The sequence below is a fragment of the Eumetopias jubatus genome, unplaced genomic scaffold (genome assembly GCF_037043125.1).
Source record: "Eumetopias jubatus isolate StellerSeaLion01/CBP00866 unplaced genomic scaffold, mEumJub1_p1.0 scaffold_14, whole genome shotgun sequence".
NCBI lineage: Eukaryota > Metazoa > Chordata > Mammalia > Carnivora > Otariidae > Eumetopias > Eumetopias jubatus.
The window spans coordinates 59,938,579-59,965,061 of NW_028274820.1; the positions used below are offsets into that span (position 1 = coordinate 59,938,579).

The 26,483-nt window shown below is 50.2% G+C and overlaps 3 protein-coding genes across 3 annotated transcripts; all 3 read right to left on the reverse strand.

Annotated features, from left to right (window-relative positions):
* Window positions 1–6,286: 6,286 nt before the first annotated feature.
* On the reverse strand, window positions 6,287–7,818 carry HOXA1 (homeobox A1). Its single transcript, XM_028119348.2, has 2 exons — window positions 7,176–7,818; window positions 6,287–6,642 (listed from the first exon to the last, which is right to left on the reverse strand). The coding sequence occupies exons 1-2, from the start codon at window positions 7,816–7,818 to the stop codon at window positions 6,287–6,289; spliced, it is 999 nt and encodes a 332-aa protein (XP_027975149.2).
* A 4,717-nt stretch (window positions 7,819–12,535) lies between these two features.
* Window positions 12,536–14,311, reverse strand: HOXA2 (homeobox A2). The gene is made up of 2 exons (XM_028119339.2): window positions 13,921–14,311; window positions 12,536–13,275 (listed from the first exon to the last, which is right to left on the reverse strand). The coding sequence occupies exons 1-2, from the start codon at window positions 14,309–14,311 to the stop codon at window positions 12,536–12,538; spliced, it is 1,131 nt and encodes a 376-aa protein (XP_027975140.1).
* Window positions 14,312–19,851: 5,540 nt separating this feature from the next.
* On the reverse strand, window positions 19,852–22,590 carry HOXA3 (homeobox A3). The gene is made up of 2 exons (XM_028119334.2): window positions 22,068–22,590; window positions 19,852–20,651 (listed from the first exon to the last, which is right to left on the reverse strand). Exons 1-2 carry the CDS (start codon window positions 22,588–22,590, stop codon window positions 19,852–19,854), a joined length of 1,323 nt encoding a protein of 440 aa, XP_027975135.1.
* Between the last annotated feature and the right edge of the window lie 3,893 nt (window positions 22,591–26,483).

Consider the following 26,483-nt stretch of genomic DNA (forward strand, 5'->3'; position numbering starts at 1 on the left):
AGGCCCCAGGCCTGCCGGGCTGCGCCGCCCGCACACCCGCGAAGGGCCCGGATGCTGCTTCCGCCCGGCTCTGCGTGGGGCCCGCGCGGGACTGGAAGGGTGCGGCGGCGTTTGCCGAAGAATTCGGAGAGAGGAGGCGGGGAAGCTAAGGAAGGCAAAAGCCTTCTTCTCCTTGGTGGCGAGGCCCCGCTCCAGCGCTGCGGGGCGCCGAGGACCCGGCGGCCTCTCCCCGCGGCAGCAGCCTCCGCGGGCGGCCGGGACCACGCAGCGCTGCCCCGCGAGCGATCGCCGGAGCCGAGCCTCTGGCAGCTGCCCCGGCGCGTCCGGAGGAAAGGACCTCGTTTGTTCCTCAGAATGGGCAGATTCCCGGAACCGTATTGCCGATATTTGGCGGGGAGGGAGGAGGGTCCCTGCTCGTTTGAATCGTGGCTTTCTGCATTCTCGCTGTGGTTCTGTGGCGATTTTTCTTTTAAAAGGAAGCAGTCTAAAATGTCCAGGGCGGCTAAAAAGTATCCCAGTTCAAAAAGAAAACAAAACAAAATCAATAAATTTTTGCGCTTTTTTTTCGTTGCAAGCCGTCGCGTATTTTTCCCCTGAACGCCCACGCCTAAAATGAAAACGCAAAACAATCTGATTTCTATAGATTAGGCTTGTGACTGGACGTTTTCCACCACATTTTTTTGATAGGAAAAAAATTTAATGGGCTGTTTAAAAAAGTGGAGACTCATATTTTAGTTGTGTCTGGAAATGTTGAGAAAAAGAAACGTCGGTCTTTTCATTTGTTTCCAATAAACCCAAATGCAGTCTTTCCAGACTATTTTACAGGGCTTAATTGGGGTTTGAGATTGGGTGGGGGGAGGTTCATAGGCTAGGCTCTACTAGAATTGCTTGATTGTTGTTTGCTTTGCTGTTCTGCAATTGAAGTTTAGCTATATTTGAAGGCGCTAAAACGCTGGGGATTCCACTGACAGCCATAGGTGTCCCTTTGGGCAGCAGGTTCTGCTGAGATCAGCAGGACCCCACCAAGGAAGGAAAATGTGGAAAGTTGTGTTGCAAGGAAATTTTGTTAAATTGTATGTGTATTTGGTACATGAGTGAGTCGTGAAGAAAACTAAGAAATATGGACCAGAACAGTTCCGGAGGCTATGCTATGCCATAAACCAAACAGAAACAAACACAGAAAATTTAGGGTTAAGACACCTCCTGGACTGTTCCTTGCATCTCTAAGCCCTTTTTAGCTAGTCTCTAAGCCCTTTCTAGCTGATACTGACAATTTAATGGAGCTTGAACTTGGGCACAGGCAACTCCTCTTTCATCTATTCTTCCCTAGTCTAGGTTCAAAAACAACAACAACAAATATATATGTGTGTTGAATTTTACCTGTTGTATTTTTATATTTTAAGGACGTACGTCTTTAACGGCAAGCAGCCCAATATTTTAACCTTCAAGCAAGATGGCAGAAACATTCAACTGGAAGGTCATTTCAAAGATTCAAGTAATCTTGATGGCTTCCAAATCAAGGACTTAGTGGATGGCTAGTAAACCAGAAGTGGAAAACTGTGAAACTATATCCAGACTGAAAAAAATCACATAGAATAAATGGGAAGGGGCAAAATCAAATCAGGAATTTTGAATCAAGAAGTACACGGGCCTCAGAATATAAACTACCCTGGTTTTTATTTAGGAAGTAAGGGTAATAATACTAAGTCAAATCAGTCCACCTCTGGGCGCCTTATCTTTCTGATTCATAAAATGAGAGGCTGGGTAAATGGGTCCCTTTCAGTTTTGATCATCTAGGCACAAGAGGTCCTAAGACCGAACTTTTGTGTGCTATCAAAAATGCAGGCAAAAGTAGGCTTGTCTAGAGGAGAAGGTCACCAAAGTTAGCCATCTAATGAGTAGCTTCTCTGATAAGGACGAGCTAACTTGTATTCTTGTGTGTATTGAAAAAAACCATAGCATTTCTAAGAGTGAGAGTTATTTTACAATCCCATCCAAAATAAAGATGTTGTCCATGCATTGATTTCAAAATTTTAAAAACAGAAGGGTATCCTGTCATTCAAAACAGTAAATTAAAGACACAGACTCCAAGAGCTTCTACTGCTAGAATGATTATTCTTCGGGAAGGAGCACAAACAGCAGCGACCGTTGTTGTTTTTTTTTTTTTTCCACAGACGTGCTCAGCCATCAGAAAAGCTTAATAAATCCCTATTTAGTATGCATTTATGCAGTGATTACATGAACTTTGACCTCTGAAGAGCTGTAGCAATTAGCTTCAGTGGTCAGCATCTTCTCCCATCATTCCCAACTGGCTTCCTTGGGTCTTCCTTTCTCATCTCAATAGTCTATGCACTAGGAGAGTATAAAATTTTAAAGTTGACTTTCTACCTGAGGTACTTGCTTTTGCACAAGCAAATTACCCCTTCCTCCTCTCACCTCCTGTCTAAAAAGTCATCTCAGATGGATATTGGGGCTCTGATTGTCGGTATTACTCAAACGCAAATGGATTTCAATTCAATCTTGCCCTGTACTTTCTCGCAAGGAAGATAAGCTCTAACAGCCCGAAGAGCCTCATTTCATAGCTCTTGGCATCTGAAATAAATCGGATCTCTTCTGTCAGGCTAATTTAACATTTTAAAAATCTTCATTGTAATTTATTTTAACTCAAATGAAACCTAGTGGATTGGCAGAAAGCTAGAGAAGGAGAGAGGCTGGGGAAGGGCGGCTGGAAGCTCCCTCCCCACCTCCAAAAAAAAAAAAAAAAAAAAAAAAGCCAGGAAGGGAGAGGAAAGTGTTTTAAGTTTCTAGTAAACACAGTTTAGCAAAAGAATAATAGGAAAGTTGCCCCTTTCCCAAAGAGGGATGGAACTATAATTGTTGCCTTTAGCAGAGAGCTCAGATAAACCGCTGGGACTCATTCTAAAGTGACCCATCACTGCATTCATCTCTTCTTGAACTTTCAGTGAACCTGAGATTAAACAGGGGTGAGCAGCTAAGCAGTTTGTTGTTAGCAGCCTTTTCAACAACCCTTTCAGACTGAGTAAATATTGATCGGTTTGAATCTGATTGCCCCAGAGGAAAACACCATGGCATCTGAATAGCCTCCAAAAGTAAACTTTCAAAGGTGAAGCCAGGAGCAGACTTCAGAGCAAGATCTCAACTCAGCCCTAGGTTGGGTACACCCTGAATTTCAGGAGTACTTTGAATGAGTGTGAAGGAAGTGAGGAGAAAGCGTTTGAAAACTGGAATTTTGTATTGTAATTATCCCAAGTCCCTAATTGAGGCTCTTGTCCTTTTGAAATTTATCAATAAAATGCTATTTTCTGTTTTCCATCTTTTGTTGTTTCAGTCACCATTGCTGTCATTTTCAGGGAGCTAACCATGCTCCTCAAGAGACCAAAACGGAAAAAGAGACCTAGAAATGGGATGTGGTTAAGTGCCTCTGATTTAATCGATTGGGGCAACTAAAAAGATACAAATGTTTTCCTTGTTGAAAGGTATATTAATGTTTCCTAAATGCATTGTTTGTTAACTGATTTATTCCACGATCTAGAGAAGGCTTTGGATGTTTAGCCATAATTAATTGTTCTCCTCTCTCTCAGCTACATTAAAACCAGCACCTTGAAGACTGGAATCTCCAGGATTCCAGCGGGTCCGGCCCTGCTTTTAGATATTGAAATTACGGCAGTGGCATGCAAATGACACTTTAACACATTAAAGAATTTGGAAACCAGCCATCTGTTTTGCTGTGTGGCCTTACACTAATAAACAAAAGGTACTGTATAAGGTCAGGGTGGGAAATGAAAGAAAGAGTTGGCCTACTTTGAAGTTCTCCTCCATCCACTTGAGTCTTTTAGAGGCAATCCCGGAGCCCAGGATCCCAGAGCCAAGGGGAGGGCAGCGGGTGCCCTTGATGTGGCCGCAGCAACTGTGCCTGCAAAGTCCAGGCTTGCCCCCTTTGACAGGGAAGTACAGGAAATCTCCTGGGTGCTCTAGGAGGCCTGCAAATTCCAAGTTTTTGTAGGATTTCTCCTCCCACTGCCAGCCCATCCTTTGTAAAACACGCTTGGGAGAGGAAGGAAGTCATATGCCTCTATTTGTGATGCTGTATTTCTCCTCTACCCTTGGGGCTAAATTAAAGCCTCTGAAAATGTGCGAAGGTAAAGGAAAAGTGGTAAGAGGTCTGGGGGGAGAGCCATTTTGAACAATTTGATTTGCTGGCTTCCTCTGTTCCAGAGCAGACACTTGCCTCGGTTGGAAGCAACTTGAATATCGAAACACTTCAGGGCAGCTTTCAAAAGGTCTCCTGGAAGAATCTGTTGAGCCCAGGGAAGAAAATGAAAACTTTTTTCCTGGGTTAGGGAATTAGAACTGGGTTATGGATTAGAGTAGACCCCTGACAGCCATGCTGGCTATGAAATCAAAGCTGAATCTGATGGGAATGAGATGTGTAACCCAGAGGGGGTGGGCAGGAGGACGTGGAGAGAGTGGCAGGGACAGACACTGACAGGACGGATGGGAAGACAGATGCAGTGGGTTTACTGAAGATAGACCATACTCAGTTTAAAGGCTGGACTATACTGGAACACTGCCTGACAAGCCGGAAAAGAAGAGGGGTGAGGTGGAGGTCTCGTCCTCAAACAGCTTTATACTGGAGCTCATTAAATGTGAATCTCTTAGCTCTTGGTTCACTGATGTGAGGAAAGACGGACTGAAGAGTTTGGGCTTTTGAAGGGGGTTCTGTTTATATATACGTCAACATTCAGTTGGAGGTGAAAAGGTTAGCACTTGACCCAGGAAGTATCCATGTTTGTTTCAAAAATAGATCTGCTTCATAAATTTCTTCACCATTCATTTTTTTCCATTATGAACTTGGGTTATAATAAAGGAACTATTGTTATTTTAAAGAAAATCAACCTATTAAATAGGCATCAGCTAGGTGCTATGACACTCATAGGGGAAGTTTCAGCTACATAATGGAAAGCATTTATTTTTTTCAAGAAAAGGCCCACCTCTGAAAGTACACATCACCCTTCCCCCCTCCCCACGTGAAATAAGCCAACAAATTGTAGCCAAGCCAAATACAGGGATGCTTAAGCTAATGTGAAACTTGAATATATTTATTACAGACATCTGAAGACCCGTAAACTCTGCTCTGGATCACATTACTCCAGGATCTCAGAGCTGTTCATGATTGTACAGGAAAGGGGGAATATCATAGGCTCACAAAGAATAACTGATATAACTCAGTATGGTACTTCAGGGACATCAAAACATTGTGCGACATGCAAAAGACTATTCACGAATCACACAAAATATACATTCATTGTGCCATCCATCACATTAACAATTGAGCTGAAAATACATCATATCCAGCTAAGATAACTGTGGAAGGAAGAAGCTGGTTTGAATAATACCTTTAGGTTCTGAATAATCCAGCACAAATTTCAAATACAGTGTGGCCAGAGAAACAATAAACGGGTGGGGATGGGGAGAGACTTAGCACAGGAAGCAAGGTTTTTGAACCTTGTGTTCTACAGGCCTTCTTAACTCACTGAAAGAACAAATGCAGGCTACCCTCTGAGGCATCTGAGTTTAAGTGAGCAATTTTATTCTTTAACCCAAAATCACATATAAAATAGTACCAGTTTGAGTTACCCACCCTGTTTTAGTCACTTAATCTAAACATTTCTAGAAAATCTGTATAAAGATAAATCTCTCAGGACAAAGTATTTACAACCAGCAAACACACACATGAAATTGAATTAAATTAAGGGATGATTTAATTGTGTAAACACGCTCATAGTGCATCTCTTCTTTATGAGCTCCTGGACTCTCCTTTCTCTCTATCCCACTTTAAGGGCAAAGTAGGAGAGAACTGTAAATACACAGATAGGTAAAGGATAGGCCTCCCTCTGACATGTTTCTGCTGGCAAAGGAGACTATATGCCAAAGGACATCTGAAAGGAACAGATTCTGTGGAAATCTCCTAAAAGTAGGGAGGGGTGTTGGGGGCCATCAAAACATTGATTATGGCACCTAATCTACATGAAGGAGTTAGCACACACACACACACACACACACACACACACACACACACCAATCAAGCCTCTAATCTAGAATTCTCTGGAAACACATTATCCTGGCCAGGAGCTCCCCAGATAGGATCAGAAAGGAAGAGAGAGACTGTAAATGGAAAGGAAGATAAGCTAAGAATGTGCTTTGGGTAGGAAGTCCCCAGCCCTCAGAGGAGCCTGGGCTGCGGAGTCTTGGGGCTGGGTGGGCCTCAGTGGGAGGTAGTCAGAGTGTCTGAGGTAGAAGACCCCGGGGAAGGAATGCAGGGCGAAGAGCTGGACTTCTCTGAAGATTCCTCGGCCTTCTCCTCACTTCCTGGCGGGGTGGCAGGAGAGATGGGCAAGAGGCCCTCCTTCTCTCGTTTCTTCTGCTTCATCCGGCGGTTCTGGAACCAGATCTTCACCTGGGTCTCATTGAGCTGCAGGGATGCAGCAATCTCCACCCTGCGGGCGCGCGTCAGATACTTATTGAAGTGGAACTCCTTTTCCAGCTCAGTGAGCTGCTTCGTGGTGAAGTTGGTGCGCACTGCATTGGGTTGACCCACGTAGCCGTACTCTCCAACTTTCCCTGGGGGCATGATGGGGAGCGATGAGAGAGAAAGATAAAAATTTTTACAATCCATATGAGATCCCCTACACGCTTCAGAGCAACATTCAGGTAAAGGGGAGATCAAGAATTTCTCAACAGAAACTAGGCTGGGAAAGGTGACTGATGAGGTGTAAAGTGTTAATCTGAAGTCAACCATTAGCATGGTCAGACCCGTGATTAATGGAGCCTGGAGATATTAACAGAACCAACCCCCCCACGACACACACACACACACACACACACACACACACACACACACACACACACACACACACACACACACCCCTACCCACTTCCTATTCCAGAACCTCTAAAACTCAGCCCTTTGGAAAACACAACAGTCCCAGATGCTCCTTTGCCCCACACACCTGGGCAATCTCGCCATACCCAACAACACCGGTGGGAAGCAAGAACTTTTCAAAAAAAAAAAAAGTATTAATTTTCCTTGGCAACTAAGCAAACAAGCTCCTTCCAGAACCATCAAGGAACATCCAAGGAATGGCAAGACTGACCTGTTTTGGGAGGGTTTCTTTTGACTTTCATCCAGTCAAAGGTCTGCGCTGGAGAAGACGTCTCTGATGTAGGGGAGCGACAGGCTTCTTGGTGGCTGGCGTGGAGAGGGGACAAGGAGTTATTATACGTGGCCAGGGCCAGGCTCTGGTGCTCTTGTCCATATGAGTGGTGAATGTACTGAGGCGAGCCCACCGCGCCCCCAGCATAACCCTGGTGGTGGTGGTGATGCTGGACCATGGGAGATGAGAGATTTCCAGAGTAAACTGCGGGAGCGCACGAGGGGTACCCACCACTTACTTCTGCTTCCTGATTTAACGCGTAAGGGCTGTAAGGCGCGCCGAAGTTCTGCGCGCCATAGCTTGGACCACAACTCGAATGGGAGTAGGACACCCCCAGGTTCCCGGGAGTCTGGTAGGTGGCCGGTTGGGGGTGGTGATGGTGGTGGTGGTGGGGTGGGCTGATCTGCACCCCCCTGCCCACTAGGAAGCGGTCGTCGCCGCCACAGCTGTTAGCACTGACCGCGCACGACTGGAAAGTTGTAATTCCATGGTCGGAAGGGTAGGCTCGAGCTGAGCAGGTCCCTGAGTCGCCACCGCTGAGGATGGGGTATTCCAGGAAGGAGCTCATTCTTGCATTGTCCATCTGTCACTGAGGGACCGGGTCCTGCGAAGCCCTGGTTGACCGTGCCAACTTTCTCACTTCCTCCATGGGGCCGGAGAAGAAAAATGATATGAATGTACAGTGCGCAAGAGGGGGGGCGCGAGGGCGGAGGGCGCCGGGGGAGGGGCACGTGACTATGTCAGCCAATGGCGGAGCCTCCTGCGAAAGTTTGCGGCTCCCGCGGTGATGGATCACCATTTCAGTGGCATTTAAATCCCCGGCGCTCCTCAGTCTAGGTGACGCGCAGTCGCCCCCCCAGGCAGCCCAGGCGGCGGCAGCAGCTGCGGCGGCTGCAAGGGCAGATTCGGAGCGCTGGGCCGAAGGGGAGCAGAAGCCACCCTCTGCGCGCGCCGACTCCGCTCTCCCCCCCTCCGGGAGGTGGGGGCTAGGAGGCATCCCCGTCTCCGCCCCCTCCCCACCGTGCACAGAAAGATGAACTGGCAAGAGGTGAGAAGGGAAGTGGGCTCCGTCTCTCTTGGGTCGGGAATCAGGGGGCCAGAGCTCTCCGGCCTGCCACTAGCTCAGGGGCCGAGCCCGCAGTGCGCGGAGCAGGAAGGGTAGCTCCCCGGGCGCTTTCCCTACACAGTCCCTGCTGTGGTGCCGGGGCAGTGGCGTAGGACGAGGCCAGGCCACCAGCTCTCCAAGCTCGGAAGGGAGAGGGAAGTGCGCAGAGGATTGGCCTGGAGGACTCCGGGTGGGCGTGGAGGGGACAAGAGCAAGGAAAAAACAAAACAAAACAAAACTTCCCTTCTCCAAGGAGGGTCTCCGAACCCTACTCCCTCCACCCCAACTGATTATTAGCAAGGCAATGAGGAGCTTCTGTAATTCGACGCCCGGGAGCGGGTGATTGGTAGTAGTTAAGCTTGCCGGAAAAGGCCGGGGGTGGCCGGGCTCTTCGCCCTCCCTCTCTCCTCGCTCTCCGCCCCTTCCTCCTCCCCACTCAGCTTTGCTCCGGGAGCCCTACGGGATCCCGAGCAGCTCTGCCGCTGGATTTTGAAGGGTAGGAGGCGGGGGAGAAAGATGACGCTAGCGGACGTGGCCAGCGTGGGGGCCGGGCGGTGCGCTGCAGGCCATCTGCCGGCTCCCCGGGACCCAGGAGTCTGCGCGCTCCGGCAGGGGCCTCAAAGGGCGAGACCACAGCGCCAGCAAAATACGCTGAACTCCCCCCGCAATGGTGCTCGTTTTCTGGAGGGGGATGTTAGGAGTGGTAGAGCTTCCTTTATCCACTAGCCGCCCCCCCCCCCGCCATTCTACTGCACGTCTGAAGTGGGTAGGGGCTGGCAGGTGGGAGGGGCGGTGGACAGATGGCTGATGGTGGACGGGATATTTTCTTCTTCCCCAACACCTCCTCCCCTTTGTAACTGACTGTGTAGTTCCTTGTGTGAACCTTCAAGTCTTTCCCTAGAGAGACGCGTGCAAATCTGAGCGTCATCCCAGGCCAGGGGTCCTGTTCTCCATCACCCTCATCCTACCCTGATGCTGACGGGGTCGTTAATTGCTGTTTACTATTAGGTTTCGTGTCAACCCTTGGCTTGTAAAGAGAAAATGCCAAACTGAGACCGAGAATTGATACGTTCTTAGGTAAAAGAAATCCAGGGATCATCCAAGAAGCTTTTGCAGCCAGTGCAGTAGAGATTTTTCCCTGACCCTGTTTACCACACCAGAATCGGACAGATAAAATTTATCTGAGGATGGGGTTCCCACTCCCCTCTAGCTTTCCCTCCCCAGTTAGAAGAAGGAAGTTTTGCTTGAGGCAGGCACATTTCAAATGTGTTAGTCAACCTTTCAGGCTTCTGCATTCTGTTCTCCACATATAGAAGTTTCCCTCCCCCCCAACCTGCCCCCTCCCCTCCATGAGGGGAAACTCTTGCAGACATTTGACTACGGATTCCCTCAGTAGCAAAGAAACATTTTCCCCCAAACATTTTCTTTTGAAACGGTATTTTTCTGTGACCTTTGACCCATCCCCAACCGCGGTTAAGAGAGAGCACAGACAGGAAAAGTCATTCCTGCCCCAATTTCAGCACCTGGGGACGTTCATCTTCGAGAAGGGGAAAGGAAAGGCGGCCCTCCTGGAGGCGGCTTTCTTAAGAGCGCCAGGCTTCCAACGATGGGAAGAGAAGGGGCTCCTGTCGGGGAGGAGGTAGAACGTGAGAAGGTCCGAGCTGGCATTGCGGACGGTCTGCTTTCTCCTGGTCTCATTCCTGTCCCTTTGTTGGCTTCTTCAGCCCGGGTTTACGCAAGCCCCTTGGCCGCAGGGCTTGAGCCACAAAGCCATCCCGGGCATCAACCGCTTTCCTTACTCCGCTAGTTCTCGGCCTCCGCGCTCCACTCCTTCCACTTCTCTTCCTCCCTCCGGACCTCATTCCAGAGCCAGCACGGGTGGGGGTGTTTTTCTTGGGGCCACATGGATGCACTTGCACTTAAGCCCGCAAGCACTCGGGCCGGCGACCGACCCACCTCAGCGCAGTGCTCCCGGCTCCCGGCTCCCGGCTCGCAGCCGAGCCTGCTCCGCCCGGGCTGGCCGCCCAGAGCGCTGCTCTCCCGGTGTTGCTTACAAAGGCAGTCTCCTCTGGCCTCGAGCCCGTAAGGCTTCCGTAGCTCAGTTCTTTCCCCACCCCCACGAAATCCTGGGGCTCGTTCCGCGATGTAGAAGACCCTGGTTTTCTGAGCGTGTAGGCCAGAGCCCCCGGACTCGAGCTAAAGTCTCTTTAAATGCCCTGGGAGAGTGGGCGAAAGGAGAGCTTGGTCACTAGTTAAATGATGGCCTGCAAGCGGCTTGCTGGGCTCAAAACGCCTCTTTCAGGGCTCTTCTACTAGAAAGGGAAGGAGCAAGGAGGAGACAAAACGCCGCGGAGGCCCGGAGCTGTTCATGGCATCCGCGGCTCAGCCAAGCTGTTGTTTTAAAAGAGCAATAAAAATGAATTATGACTAAACGCCTTCTAACTTAATGCTTTCGGACGGGGATCCCCGGCAAATACGTAAGAGGATTTTTATTTGTGCATGTGTTCCTGCAATTGATCTCTTTGATGACATTCTCATTCATAGAAAGCGTTTGATTTATGAGCGTAGGACGAATCGCAAACAGCAGCGGCTCAGCCCTGGCTGCGGCCGGGCCGCCCTGCTCAGCTCCGCGCCTGGGGCTGGAGACCCGCCGGGGTCCTCACACGCCTCCGCCGCTGCCAGGATTTCGGGGGCAAAAGGGTGGAGGAAGGTAGGGTGCAAACCCATGGAGAAAGATCGCGATTTCATTGTAACTTCCAAGCCTTAGCTGTTAAGAGCCGGGTTCCTAAATCAACCCGCCCCCCACACATGTTGCTTACACGCTGCGTTTTCTCACGGTAAGTAGCAGAGCTCAGTAAGGGAAAAATCAGCATGGGGAGATGAAAGAGGGGGGGGGAAACAGAACAACCCAGTAACGTGCCCTGGATCACATTTTATTGGTATTTCATTTAAAGTGCTTTTTCTCTTTCTCTCTCTAGAAATTGGGTTAATTTATAACCTAGGGCGCACAAACTCTCCAATTTAAATCTCAACTTGGTAACCTGACTTCACAGCTTTAATGATCCATTATTTGCCATGTAAACAGATTTAAGAATGAAATATTGATTTTTCTGACCCTGAAAAAAGAATCGTAGAATGACTGAACCAGAGGATTGGAAAGAACCCTTTCTGAAGTGCATTTTCCAGCTAGTAACCATTGTTTTGTTTTGTTTTTGTTTTTCTCTACCTTTTAGGTCTGTTTGCCTGGACCCATCAACAGCTGGGAGACTAATCGACCACACTGAAAATGTTTCCGGGATTGTGGGGGAGGGGCTGGAAAGTAGATGTTTGAAACAAATGTGTATAAATAAATGAATTGTTGATAACTTAGTTATGGACCTGAAGACTGGTAGCTTGTTAAAGAAACTCCATGTTCCTCCTTCCTGGAGTTGGGGGTTTCTGTAGGCACTTTATTTCTCCACTTTCAAAAGCTTGGGCTTGGCCCAACTCTGAGGCTGCCCAATCCTGTTTCTATTACCAATTTAAATCTATGGCTTGAACCTCTACACTGAAAAACCAAATCCATTCCCTTTAAAAAGAAAGAAAGAAAAGAGAAAAGAGAAAAAAAAAGAACACTTCTCAGAAGTCCTAACCATTTTCTGGCTTTCTTTTTTGTTGTTGTCTTTTGAAGACTTTGAACATGCCCCCTTAATAAATATATTAAAATTGAAAAAGAAGATGAATTGTTACCAGAATTTTATTTACCAAATTAGACTAAGAGAGGGAAAAGAAACCGTTATGATCTTTGAGAAAGAGGGGGGAGAAAAAAATAAGAAAGCTACTTATAGCAAAGGAGAATTTATTCTACCAAAAATACTCATGACAATGCATCCTAATGTAATACAAAAATAAAAAGAAAGTGAAGATACAATTATATGATCACTTTCTTGCAGGCCTCCTATATTGCTTTCAGGAAATCACATAGAGGGTCGTTGGATTCGATTCAGAACAACTAAAACTCCAAAATAATCTGGAAAAGGTGGCTCTGAAACTGGATCAGGAGAACCACTAAACAGAAAATCTTCCACATTTAGAGGAGAGACAGGGTAGGTCAAGAAGAAAAGAAAAGAAAAATCAACTCTCGGAATAAAAGAAGGCCAAACCACCCGGTCAAAGGGGTTTTTGTTTTGTGATGCTTTGTTTTGCTTTAATGTTTTTAGTAATTCAGATGCTGCAAGTCGATTGTGGTGAGTGTGTCTGTAAAAAAGTCAAAGCTGTCAGCTGAAATATCTACGGGGCTGTCCAGGGACCCTGGCAAACTGGGCGAGACTGCGTCTGAAAGCTGCAGGCAGGAATCTGTGCAAAAGACATTAAAGTCCTGCAAAGAGGGGACCTCGAGGGCCTCGGGACTGTCATTGTTTAGGCCAGAGCCACAGTTCTGGCCCATTGTTGGCAAGCAGTTAGAAACAGTGGGTGACTGGTGCTGAAAATGTTTCAGATTTTTCTCATTGCTGGTTAAAGGCGAAACTGGGAAACTTTGGGAGTCGCCATTGTGTCCATTGGGAGCCTGCTGCTGAGAGAGGGCATTTTGCTGAAAAGTGTAACCTTCCCTCTCCAGAAGGGCCCCGGAGACGCTGAGGGCTTGCTCGAAGAGCGACTTCTCTTCCTCGTCCTCCTCTGCTTTCTCAGAGTCTTCGAGGCTTTTAAATTTCCCTTCACTGTTTTGGTTCTCCTTGCACTGGGTCTGCCTCTTGTGCTTCATCCTCCGGTTCTGAAACCACACTTTCACTTGTCTCTCAGTCAAATCCAGCAGCGCTGCAATTTCCACCCTTCGGGGTCTGCAAAGGTACTTGTTGAAATGAAATTCTTTTTCCAGCTCTAAAAGCTGCGTGTTGGTGTAAGCTGTTCTCAGGCGCCGCGAGCCCCCGCCGCTGCCATCGGCGATTTCCAGGGATTCTGCGGAAAGGGAAACCAACAAGAGACACACGCACAGTTGGAGGTGGAGGGGTCCGAGCGGGGTTATTCCACTGGAGAATAAATATAGCAGAAAAGATCAACTGCAACAAAATGGCCGCCCCTGGATGCAGCAGAGCTATTGTGCCTTTCCTGGGAGCCCAGCCCGGGGAGACCCCATCTCTTCCACCTCCATCAAATTGCTGCCTGTGGCTCCCCCCCAACCTCTCCATCCGGGAGCAAACTTTATATTAGCCACACCACAATTTATAATTAATGCATCAGCTGCTTAGCTGAGCAAGAGCGATCTATCACTCTTCATTACTGTCAAAAAGCCAAACTCTAGGACAACTAGACAAGAGGAGGTCAGTTCCAACTCAAATAAATCATCCCACATTACACAAGTTAGGGAAAGTTTTCCCCCCCTCTTCTTAAAAATATATATGTGTCTCATTGTGCAGCGCAGGATCGCTTTTCTCTCCATCAGACCCACTTCTGAGCCCACAGGGGAAGGGAAGGCAGCCAAGCATCTCTCCCTCTCTCCCCCTTCTCTCCCAGCCCACGCTCCCCTCCCCCATAGTCGCTCCCTGGGCAGCCCAGAAGGGGGAAAAGGGTCCCGGGGACCTGGGGCCAAGTCTTCGGACTGACCTTTGTGGCCGAGGCAAGCAGGGCCGGTGGCGGCGGCGGCGGCGGCGGCGGCAGAGGCGGGCGGCAGCGCGGTTTTCTTGGCCGCCTTCTTCTCCTTCATCCAGGGATACTCGGGCGGCTGCAGGGCGCCGGCGGGCACTGGGCTGCCGCGGCTGCCCGCGGGGCTCGGCTTGGGGCGGCCGCCAGCGCCGTGGCGAGGGTGACTGCCCGGGTTCAGGCTGGGAATGGTCTGCTCAAAAGGAGGAGGAATCAGTGTCGAGTGTGAAAGCGTCGAGGTCTTGATTGATGAACTTTGAAATGTATCAGCGACAGGGGGAAAAGATGTCAGGCACTCAGCGAGCGACGGCTGGCTATTGATAAAACCAATCTCTCGCTCAAATTCGTAATTCATGGCCTTCTCCTTGGAGCCCCCTCGGAGAAAAAGTTCCCTCTTCTGGAGGGGTTTTGGGGGGGCAAGGCCCAGGAAAAAGGCGAGAGCAGAGGGAAAAAAAAATCTATCATAGAAGATCGCTGCTGGGGTGTTTTTTTTCTAATTCACTGATTACAGCCGTATGGGGACCGCGCTACTATTAAACTATTGAATTCATGGAGACAAGGTTGAAATTGGACCGAATTGGCTGTCACATGATTGCTTCTGCCCAATGACAATTTGGGCTTTAATCAAAAGAAGCCACTGTCTGTTTGATTGATCCAAAAAAGTCGGGAAGGAACGCCTCATTGGGGGCCAGCGAGGCTTTATTTACACTTTTTTCAGGGCAAAAATACATATATGTGGGTGTGGGTGTGGGTGGGGATGCCCGGGAGTGCGTGGGGGCGAGGGTGCCTGCCTGCCTCCTGATCGGCACAGATCTGGTGTGTGCGCCCGCGAGGGTGTGCGAGTGTGAGCCCTGCTGCCGGGCCCGCCGGCGGCTGCCCTCTGCCTGCCCCGCACACTCCGCGCATTGTTTGGGACTGTCGGGAAGACGCCTCGCACCTCACAAATCATTTAAGCACCTCAGTCTGACGCCTGCGGTCATTAACAAAGTAATCCATTAATCTTCAAAGTTTTGACACCCGAGAGCCCCGCATCCCAGCCACATAAGTTCTGCTGAGGCTGGAGGCAGGAGCAGAGGGAGAGGGGAGGTGAGACAGGGAGAAGAAAGAGAGAGGGAAGGAGGGAGGGAGGGAGAGGGGCAGAGAGAGAGAGAGGGAGAGAGAGAGAGAGAGAGAGAGAGAGAAGGAGAAGGAGAGAGGGGAGACACAGAAAAGAAAGGATTCATTTTGGGGTCTCCCCTCTTTTATTCCCCTTTCCTCCTCCCCCTTTTCTAAAACCAGTTCCTGGATCTCAGAAGTGATCCCTGTTTTCCTTCCTCTCTGTCTCTCCCTCTTTTCCTTTTTTCCTCTTCTCCCCTCTCCCCTTCCCGCTCACTTCTATCCTCCTCTCCCTCGCCAAACCCCTCCCGCATGCCCTCGCCCCCCTCCCAAAGCCCAGCTCGGAGTGCGCGCCCCCCGGACCCAGACCCCGGCCCATTGTTAGCCGGCTTTTCCAAGGCAGCTATGCATCTGGCTCCAGAAGGAAGCGGAAGACGGGAGGCGGCTCTCAAAGCTTCCCAACCTTCCTGTGCCATCAACTTTTCCAGAGGGGCTCGAGAAAGATAGATGCATGTGCCAAGCAAGACAACAACCCCAGGTCCATGTGTCCAAATCCCTGTAGCCAGGGCGGCGGCCAGCCAAAGCAATGCCACCCCGAGCAGGCTCCTGCGGCTCCTGGCATTCTGGGTTTCATACCCGTAGGGCTCGGGTGCGGTGAGTATTTCCGATTTCCAGGAAGTCTGTTGGAAGTTAGCAGCAGGGAGGGAGAAGGTGCTTGTTCCTCTCTCTCTCTCTCTCTCTCTCTTTTTCTTTTTCTTTTCCTCTCCTTCTTCTCCTGGTCCTTGTCGCTCCGACTGGGGGCTTGTGGGTTCAGAGGCAAAGCGTGCTCCCTGGCAGCCCCAACTGGCTCCCGCACCTTTCTGCTCCTTGGCCACCAGGGATGTTTGCACTCAGGTTCTGCTGTGGGAAACAAGCACCGCAGGTGAGAGAGGGCAACCTCAGGAGGAATTGTAAAGGTTCTCTTTTCTCGCTCTCTCTCTCTCTCTTTTTTTTTTTTTTTTCCCAATTCGGAGACTTGAGACTGAGGGCATCTTGGACTGGACTGTGCTGGAGGGTTCAAAAAGATAACACCTTTAGGTACCAAACAATAACTTTTAAAAAATCCACCAAGACAGAAAGAGGGGAGGAGGCTGAGAGAAAAATCTGAAGGTATCTCTTTTCCCTCAAACCCTGAGGATGATGATTCGCTTTTGCTTCCTTTGAAATGGACCAAGTGATCAGACTCCCCCAGGCCGGCAGGCATCCATGGCAGGAAAATAAATCATTCTGATGGCCAGGGAGAGAGAGGTTGGTGGGGGAGAAAAATCTACGTAGAAAACAAGAAAGGCTGACCACAGCACAAGGCTAGGGCTCCATTTCTGAGGCCAGCATCAAAGGGGGCTTGGGTGGAAATTAGATATAAAGTGGCCTCCATCATTGACTAGCCCAGAGCATCGCCTTACAGATAGGGATGCTATTTTGGAAAATGTGAGGTTTTTCAGTTTTCTTGCTTTTATTCCAAACAAAGCTCTGAAGGAAGTCTGGGTGCGATCAATCTTGCTCACCAAAAGCCTTGACAGCTTCTGGCCCTTAAGAACACATTTCAGCTTCGAGCTCTTTCCAAGATCAAATGTGGCCGAGCAAAGAGGAGAGCAGGAAACGCAAGTAAACAAGGAAAACTAGTCTTTTTAAAGATATCGTTTTGGCAGCAGGAAGAGTTATAAACTGCTTTTAGGAAAGGTGCTTTTGCATATTCTGGGATAGTGGCTTTTGGCATTTGCTTTTACCAGAAATAATACTGAGGGGTTAAGGGGAGGGGGAGTTATGGCAAGGGAGAAGCGCTGCCCCCATATCGCTGAGGCTTTGTCAGGGGCTGCGTGGGTGAGAGCTTTCTGCTCGCCTCAGCAGCCTTAATTCAAATACCATCTGGAAGCAAACCCTTTTCTTTGGCCATTCAACATTGAAATCTTCCCCAAATCTATTACTTTAACTCAGGAATATTTTAATAACGACTTATTTTTAATATCTTTGAAGCTGGAGGTGAGACCAATATTTTCTCTTTGAAACCTAAAATGAATGTTTTGACTGCCAAGATATGGGGAATTGTATTGGAATCTCATTTAAAAATCTGTGCCCTGAGGGAAGGAGGTTGCCTCCAAACCACTCCCCTCTCAGCTAAACAGCAGATTTTAGAAACGGGTTCAAATAGTGGTATCTCTGAAAGATTTTCCTCTGTGAACGAATAGCGCTCGTTCGCTCGCTCTCGCTCTCTCTCTTGCACTCTCTCTCCAGTCTCCCTTATTTTACAAGGTAATTTTATATACTTCTGTAAAATTATTACTCATAAGAACACTTCTGTGGTTGTTTGGCCTGTTCAGTTCAGATCTGAACAACCAAAGAGCGGAAGCTCCACTCCTCACAAAGACTGGTTTTCCAGACTCTGCATTTCTGAAGTGCACCATATTTCGGCAGGGAGGTTGGAGTGGGGTGGGGAGCAAATCTACTCCTTCCATAGCCCAAACTCTTTAAAAATAAAAAAATATATATATGTGTGTATCAAGAGCCCCAGAACAGATGCGGGAGAAGTATCTCTGGCTGTGAGATAAACACCCAGATCTCTACAGCTGCCTGGCTTTGCATCTTCTAAGCCTTTTTCTTTTTCTTAAAATGTGAGAAGGTTCCCTAAAAGCAGCTCCTGTGAACCCAGGAGTACCCCAAAATGGCTCCAGTGCCAATTTCTAAAGATCATCTGAGGGAGCTTCTCAGGGGAAAGATAGAGGCCATGATGATGGATATTTGGGATCGCAAACAAAATGGCGACATTTTTCACCTCCGTCTCTGAAAGATACAATCCAGGGAGAAGGAGGATTTATTTCTCACATCAGATGCTTCTGATCCCGAGACGCAGGTGGTTTCTCACTTCCAGTTTAGAAAGGGGATGTTGATGGGGATACAGTTCTGAGGTTTTCACTTTCTGAATTTGGTTCCTTCTCCAAGCAATTCTTTAATTTGAAAACAAAAATATTTCCCTTTCCTGTGCCTGCTTTTGCATCTGCCAGCCAGTCAGTAGGCAGCCCTATCTTAAATCCAGGGGTAGAAATGTAATGTTTAGCTCCTGCAGCATCAAATGAAAGAAGTACTTATAAAATTGCATTTTTATTAGAAAGATACCAATCTCCTTTCTCTCTTCTCCTCCCCCTGGGGCCATAAAAGGAGAGTGAGGAGGGATGAAGGAGAGGAAATAAATCCAGGGGATGCCAAATCCTAAATTCCGGAATGAAGACGAAGCTGGGACTCCAGCAGTCCAGGGAAGGGCGCGGGGAGGCTCCTGGGAGTTCAGCCTTTCTTTTGATCCCAGGGGCGATTTTAGGAGTCATTCTTTCCTCCTGGAGAGATCAGGGACCGAAGAGCATCCACAGAGAGTCCGGTTGCTCCAGAAAATGCTCGGCATCCTCCGCGCAGCTGATGATTCCCAAGGTTAAAGCACTGGCTGGTCCGCTTTGACCTGGAGGAAGATCTTGGAGAAGACAGCCCTGCCTTACTCCCCAGCGGGGCCTCTCGGGCACCTGTGAGTGCCCGCCGCGCTTCGGGCTGGCTGCCTTTTGTTTCTCCCGCACTCAGCAGTCCGCAGCCCCGGCGCCCGCGCAGGCCCCTCCTTGGCAGCTGGGAATCAGGCAGCCCAGCGGGCTGGCGCTCGGCGTTTCCAGAGCTGCTCGCCTCCAGGAGCTCCTGCAGCCTTCCCAAGAATTCGCTGTGCCCCCAGACGAACCGCCTGGCCAGGCCCCACTCCGGAGCTGGAAGGCTTGCCGCGGCCTGCTCAGCCAGTTCGCCTCTGCCTGAATTCCACGCAGACCCCCATCTTCGGCCAAAGAACCCCTTCTGAACACGGATATTATTCAGAATAAAAACTTTATTTATTTTTTTGTTTAGTTTCTCAGAATGTGAGCAGCAAGGAATGTAGAACTCTCAAAACAAATCTAGCATTTTTCACGTTTACAGATTTTTTTTCAGTTTCGCCGGATGTTACAAACCCAAATCACTGTTTTCAAAAGCTGGATCCTCTCTGGTATTATTGCATCATTACCGTTTTTATAAAGGAATTATATTTCCCTTTCAAATAAAAATTTTTCTATGTACGCCAATACACTATTGAACAAAAGGCCCAAGAAACCTTCTGAACAATCAGGGTACAGAATTTCTTTAATATAAATACGAACGGATGGGGATAAATAATATTTAAAACTTAGATTATTCAATGCTTGCAAAAAAAATATAAATAAATCTGACTGTTCACCAGCATACACACACGGAAAGACGTACACTTAGTCATCCTTGCACAGGGAGCCCCTGTTTCAAAGCGCCTTTGATTTTTTTCTCGCTCTTTACAAGAAGTGCAATTTAAAAGAAAAAAAAAACCCTAAAAATAAAAAAAAAAGTAATTGCTTCCCCTCGGGAGCCATAATGTACGAACAAATTCACATTGAAGAACTCGGCTAGAAAATTTGTTCATATACCCTGTTTCTGATCAAAGAGTAGAGAAGGTAAAGGATGCAGGGCCAGCGGCCGAGCGAGGGGTGGGAGGAGATAAACATCGCTACGGATAGACGGCCATTCCAGCAACCAAGATTGCTACGTCACATAGACTATTAAAACGCGTTACCAAAGAAAACAAAACGGGGTGGGGGGAAGGTAGAGGGGGCGGAGGAGAAAAAAGAGAGGGCAGGAAGAACCTTAAAACAAAACAAAATAAAAAGTAAACCGTAGAAGAAAGGTGGGGGCGGGGGGACTCTCCTGGCGCGCAGCCCCGAGCCGAGCCCACCATCACAGGTGGGTGAGTTTGGGGGCTTCCTGAATTCTTCCCTGAGAAGGATGGTGGGCGGTAAGGTCCGTGTAGGTGGGGTGTGGCTCCCCTGGCCCGGGCCCGTGATGGTGGCCGCTGCCCAGCGGCCCAGCACCCCCGTAGTCCATGGCTGCCGAGGCGGCGTGGGGGAGGTGAGTTAGGCCAAAGAGGGCAGGCCCAGAGTTGCTCATGGGCTCCACATAGCTGCCCCCCACGAAGACGGGGCTTCCCTGTAAGTGTGGGGTCCCATAGCTGCCGTTGCCCTGCAGGCCATGCGCGTGCGGGTCATAGTCGGGTGTACCCCCTGCCCCCGCCGCGGTGTAGCGCTTCTGTGGGGGCGGTGGGGGCGCGCAGCTTGGCAGGGGTGCGGGGTAGGAGGCGGGGGGCAGCCCATAGGCGCCCTGGGGAGGCTTGGAGAAAGGCGGGGGCGACTGGGGCTCATATGGGACGCTGTTGACCAGCGAATGCATAGAGTTCAGATAGCCGCCCGCGCCGGGGGGCACGGGGCTGCGACTTGGGGACTGGCCCCCTGATGACGTCAGCATGCCCTTGCCCTTCTGATCCTTCTTGTACTTCATGCGGCGATTCTGGAACCAGATTTTGATCTGGCGCTCCGTGAGGTTCAGTAGGTTGGCCATCTCCACCCGGCGCGGCCGGCACAGGTAGCGGTTGAAGTGGAATTCCTTCTCCAGCTCCACCAGCTGTGCGCTCGTGTAGGCGGTGCGCGCCCGTTTGGACGACGCCTGCCCAGGCGGGCTCTTGTCGCCAGCGCAGCTCTCCCCTGTGAGGACAGAGGAGAGAGCAAAGCAGAGAGGAAGAGAGCCATCAGGGGCTGCCCCAAGCCCCGCCTAACCCCTGACCCCGCCAGGCCCCTCCTTGCTCCAGGCCCCAAGATCCCTCTGTCAGTGCCCAGAAAAGAGGTTGAGGAACCAGGTGCTGCCCTCTCTCCTGGAAATAGTGCCAGTAGCTGGGTAGCTAGCCCCTCCATTCAGTCAAGTTGCAAGTCATAAGCTTCCCCAAGGGGGGAGAGGTAAGGACAGAAAAGCAGAACCCCCAGTTTGCCTTCCTGGTCTGTACTTCCGTCCCGGAACTATTCACTTTCTGAATCATTTACTGTTCCTTCAGGCCTATCAGACTACAAGCTCCCTGTGGGCAGGTCACCCATCTTCATTCCCTTCGCAGTAACTGGAATGTGGGGCACCTAATATACACTCAATAAACCTTTCCCTCTTCACTGACTGAAGGTTTGGACAGTTGCCTCAACTGGCCACTTTATTTAGTCTACCCAGTGGAGAAGGGTGGACTGGAAGCCCCAATCTGGAAGGCCTTCTGTGCCCAAAGGAAGAGATCTCAATGAAAGTACCAATTTCTGGTGGGGTGACCCAGGCCCCTGATGCTGGGTCCTATTAATTAGCGTTCTTCATTTAATCAAGCAGCCTCCCCAATTTCATCCACTAATCTTGTGCCCTATCCATCCCGCCTCCCAAATCTTGACTCTGGAGGATCCCAGATGCTCAGACTCAGAGCAGGGTACTGGCAACTGGAGAAGGCAGGAGAAAAGGTAACGAAGATGCTGGGAAGCCCAAGACCCAGGGCCTGTCCTCCAGTCTAGTTCCTGGAGACCCATGTGGTTCCTATTAGCATGACAAGTCCAAATCCCCTCCCCCAGGAGGTCTCTGGCTGCCTTCACTGTACTAACTCTGGGTAGGGCCTTCCCAGAGGTAAGGCAGCCACTCCATCTACTGGAGCAAAAATTTAAAAATGGGCTCTGCTTATAAGCAAAGCGTTGATTCTCACTTGGATGGTGACTAGGCCTGCTTTTATTCTGCCACATTTCAGTGTGGAGTGGATGTCACGGTTTCATTAGAAATGAGGAGCTGTGCTAAAAAGAAAGGGGGGAGTTCAGGTTTGTTGTCCCCAAAGGTCCTAACTCCAAGAGTGGAATAAGAAGGAAGTCCAAACTCACTAAGGCCCCACTTGCTCTTGGAGAAGTCAAGAGAGACTCCCATCAAGTCTCTCTCTGGGGTTTCCTGGTCACACAGAGTCCTGTCACCTCCCTAGTTGAAGGGAGGGGGGCGCAGTGAATTCTTGAAAATGTTCCAGCGCTCGCAGACCGTGCTGGCTGTGGCTGGAGATGACTTGGGGGTGGGGGGGGGAGCCAGGCCAGAGGACCCTCCTCCAGAAGGCACTGCTTTACCTGAGCTGGAGCCGCTGGTTTTCTGCTTTGTGTTTTGCCGAGACTCTTTCATCCAGGGGAAGATTTGTTTGGCCACGGTGGGTGAGTTGAGTAGGGGGCTCTTGGCTGCGCTGGCGGGGGTGGGGTTGCTGCTGGCATTCTGAGGTGGGGAAACTGAAGAGGGGGGAGGGGGCGCGGCAGGAGCGGGTGCTGGCGGCTGCGGCGGGGCTTGAGGCTGCTGTGGAGCTGGGGGAGCAGCCTGGGGCGGCGGGGCCAGGGGTGGCTCGCCCAGGCCTGGGGGTTGGCTGGGCGGGCCGCTCAGGGTGCGCAGACACGCCTCGCTCAGCTCGTGCGCCTTGGGGTGGCCCCCGGCGCTGGCAGGCGACTGGAGTGAACAGGCGGGTCGGTGGTACTCGCCATCAGCGCCCAGTGCGGCGGACGCCGGGTACGGCTGCTGACTGGCATTATAAGCGAACCCGTTGGCTGCCTGGTAGGGGTAGCCACCGTAGATCGCGGAGCTGTCGTAGTAGGTCGCTTTTTGCATCGCGTTGTTTCACAATCTTGATCGCACACTCTGACAGGGGCTTGACACCCGTGAGGGCGCACATTGGCACGCCCCCGCGGTCACGTGACGCTCCGCCGCCAATGGCCGCCCCGCGCAGACCTGGGGGGCGAGAATCGCAGCGCGGTGAGGGCTCCGCGCAAATCCATCTTACTCTCAATAGCTAAGTGACATGAAAGCCATAAAAGAAAAAGTGGTCAGCAATATTTAGCAGCACGACTTGGCCCCGGGCGCAGAGAGCCGCGCTATAAAAAGCCGCTGGAATTTACTGGCAGCTACAAATATTTGCTTAACTTGCGTCTGGAGTTGGGGGGTTTTCCGGGGAGAGAGGAGGAGAGTAAGCGAGGGCTGGAAGCCGGGTCTCCAGAGCTGGAGTCCAAAAGAAGAAAGGCTGATGGGCTAGAAAGAAACAGGGCTGGGATCCTTCGTTTCCAGGGAAGGAGAAACTGGGGGTGTCCCTTCATCTCCGTTCTTTGGCCTCGTCCAGCGAGACCCGCGACTCCCTGCCTCTGAGGATCTTGGGGAAGGGGCAAGGGGGCAAAGGGGAGCATAGGTTGCCAATTTGTTCTCCAGTCCTCCCTTTAGGACTGATATTTGGCAAAAGAGCCCTGACGCGGGGTGACTTCCCATCCAGCCCCGTCTTGGATCTTCCAGCACCCAGCAGAGGTATGCACAAAAAATTTTCAGGCAATTGCCCTACTCTACCCCGGATGGATTTGAGAAGCTGAGCTTGTTAGGCAGTTAATCTACCCTTGTGCTGAGATACGACCTACCTCTTCCAAATGGGCCCCTTGTGGCCAAGAAGGGGAGAGAAAAAACTTAAGAAACATCCTGTGTGGGAAGGGACCAACAACACTTCGCTCCAGCAAGTCAAACTCAAATCCTGGACAGTTCTTTACTCCTTTCCTCTCCTTATTTCTCAGGCATGACCCAGCAAGCCACTCCCACCTCTTTTCCCCTGTTACAGAAGGTCCCCAGACCCTCCTGCCTTGGACTTTCCGAGGTGCTGTTATTCAGGGCAACTATCAAATTCTACCTGTTAAAACATGATGGATTAGAGAAAAAAAACAACCCACCAGGAACCTGAAAAACCAGCGTTCATCTCCATGACCACGGCTTGAACTCTCCTTCCAACTTAACGATAATAGGTTCTGTCTTAGAAACTGCTATGTAATTTGATGTATGGGGGTCATTTGGCTCCGGACGAGGGATGGAAGCACAAGCCATAAAATCCTGCCAGAGTTCCCTGATCTTTGTGTGCTGCTGTTGTTGATATTTGTTACTTGGCCTATTTACCTGCTTCAGAAACACCAAGTAAAGGTCAACCCTGGAAATCTTAAAAGCAATGAAAGCCTTCTCAACCCCTTTTTAAAATTTATTATTTAGAAAGCAGTTTGCAGAAGTGAAATCTATGTTTTATTTTTGTTTTCAACCTTTGCATGGTCAATCTCTGGTTCTCAGCTGAGAAAAGTTCCATGTGAGTTCATACACACACACACACACACACACACACACACACAGGATGACAGTCTATTTAAGAAAAAAATGCAATGATAAATTCATGAAGAAAATGGTTTAGTTCATGCCCCAACTATGTATATTTGAGTCCTGGAGTCATTCACGTTCTCTAGGAATAGCAGACACTTTGTTAACTAGAAAACACCATCCACCAATGATGATTATAATTTTTTTAATAATGGGCTTCTTTGGATTTCATTATTAAACCAACAATCTGACCAACATCTGGAAAACAAGCACAGTTAATTTTCCAGAACCTCAATTAAAAATTACAGCTTCCCTTATCCGAAGTTACTGTGCGTGATCTTGAGCCCTGGAGTATTGTTTCTATTTTGGAAATAGATAGGAAGCTACAGATACCATGATCGAAAATAAATGAAGAATAAAATAAAATTTAAAACTGAATAGCAATTGAATGTCTCAGTTTCCTGTTCTTTCACTGAAAATAGGTCCTATTACATCTGGCAGTGTTAATGTCTGCCATTATACATTTTTAAGATACTAGGCTATTGTAAAATAAAATGCCAGGTTAAGAAAATTACTCCAGACACTTGAACAGCAAGATATTAGATACAACAAAATTAAGGTGATTTTGAACGTGCAACCTTTCAAGCGACTTGCTAATCCATTATCACAAGCCATATTGGCCTGCTACTTAAGTCTTTTCATCAAGTTGTGCATTGTCTTGCAAATAACAAAAATACCATGAAAAACCAAAGAGCATACAACAGCCCCCATAAACTTAAAATATGAATTCACCTCGGAGATCCCACCAAAGTCCTTCCTATTGTTTGAGGTCAGCAGACAACCACAGTGGGGCCCACACATTTCCCCCCTCCCGCCCCCACCCCAGCCCCCGAAGTTTGCAACCTAGTAAAGAAGTTGGAGATCTGCCAGTCTGGAAACTTGCTTTGCACCCGCCACCCCCCCAACCAAGGGCTTGGGGATGGGAGGAGATTCCTCCGAAAAGATCTGTTTCTGGACAATAACCCCCAGGTGCAGGAGCTGAAAGAGAGTTGAGGAGGCTAAACTGAGTGCAGAAAGCAAGCCCTATTGTCTTTCTGGAAGATCTGCCCAAATTCAACCTCCTTCCTTCAGACACCGCTCCCTCTTTCCACTCCCGCCCCTTCCTCAGCCTGCCCTCACCCCGAGTTTAAGCGGGAATATCGGGTAAGAGCCCCCGTGTCCCCTTACCCACCCCTCCCACCCTCCCCAAACCCAGAAAAGTTGGGGCTGGGCTAGGGGAGAGGGAAGAGGTGGGGGCGGGGATGGGAAAGCGGCCTGAACTCGAAGTGTAAGGGTATCAGTCACTGCCGGGAAGGAAGCTCCGGCTTGTGAACTCTTCTTGAACCGAGATTTAAGTCTGCAGCCATAAATCACCGAGACGTAAACTCCGCCATTCAGCGCTGAGAGCGGCCGGTTGTGGCCCTGCTTACCTTAACTTCTGACGAGCGCCGCGAGCGCAGGCTCGGGCTCGGGCTCGGGCTCGGGCTCCGGCCCCCGGCCCCCGGCCCGGCTCCCGGCCGCCCGGCCGGGTCCCCTAGGCGCAGGATGGGCACCGACCCTCAGCATCAGCCGAGACGGCGGGCGGGAGGGAGACCCCAAGGCCCGGACGCCGCGGCGCAGAGCGCGGTGGCTTCGCTGCTCCGGCACGGCTCGCCCAGGGCGGACTGGGGTGGCTTGGACCCCCCCTCCCACCCACCCCACCCACCCACCCACCCCTCCCCCACACCCCCGCCCCCTGCCCTTCCCGAGGGCAGCAGCCGCGGCCCGGAGATAGGCGCTAGCGCGGCGCAGGGCTCTGCCTGGGCTAGTGGCACCGACTTGGGTATGTTTCTTATGAATATTACACGCGGAGCAGCGTCTGGTCGGGGGGTGCGGTGGGGGGTGCTGGGGGCTGGCGGGAGGGGAGGCCGGGGCGGCTGGGGAAGCGCGGGGCGGCGTGGGGGATGGGGCTGAGGCGAGGGGAGGGACAGGAGCTAGAGGGGGAACTCGGCGGCGGCGGCGGCGGCGGGAGGAGGGCAGCCTCCCCCCAACCCCCAACGCCCTCCCTCTCCTCGCTTCTCGGCGTCACTAAAGTCCAGGAAAATTATGTTAATGAGGACAAACGGCTCTCACAAAGGGGCTCTCTAGCCGGGCTCTATTTCTTAGGAATCCATCTGAGAAACCATGTAACCCCTGCCCTGGACGCTTCCAGCTGGGGTGCAAAGGGAAAGAGAACCAGAAGGAGAGTTCCCCAGACTTTGGGCACCTTACCACATCTGTCACCCCCAATCTGAGAACCTCAAGGCCAATCTTTGGGGAGCAGAGGTAGAGCTTCCTTTCTCACGAGACCTCCCCAAGAGCCAACTGGGCTG

Bases quoted from the DNA above. Each gene is read 5' to 3' on its own strand.
- HOXA1 (XM_028119348.2), bottom strand. From the start codon at position 7,818: ATGGACAATGCAAGAATGAGCTCCTTCCTGGAATACCCCATCCTCAGC. The intron at 6,643-7,175 runs GTCAGTCTTGCC...TCATGCCCCCAG, and splicing joins AAGAAACCCTCCCAAAACAG to GGAAAGTTGGAGAGTACGGC.
- HOXA2 (XM_028119339.2), bottom strand. From the start codon at position 14,311: ATGAATTACGAATTTGAGCGAGAGATTGGTTTTATCAATAGCCAGCCG. The intron at 13,276-13,920 runs GTCAGTCCGAAG...CCCTTTCCGCAG, and splicing joins TGCTTGCCTCGGCCACAAAG to AATCCCTGGAAATCGCCGAT.
- HOXA3 (XM_028119334.2), bottom strand. From the start codon at position 22,590: ATGCAAAAAGCGACCTACTACGACAGCTCCGCGATCTACGGTGGCTAC. The intron at 20,652-22,067 runs GTAAAGCAGTGC...CTGTCCTCACAG, and splicing joins AACCAGCGGCTCCAGCTCAG to GGGAGAGCTGCGCTGGCGAC.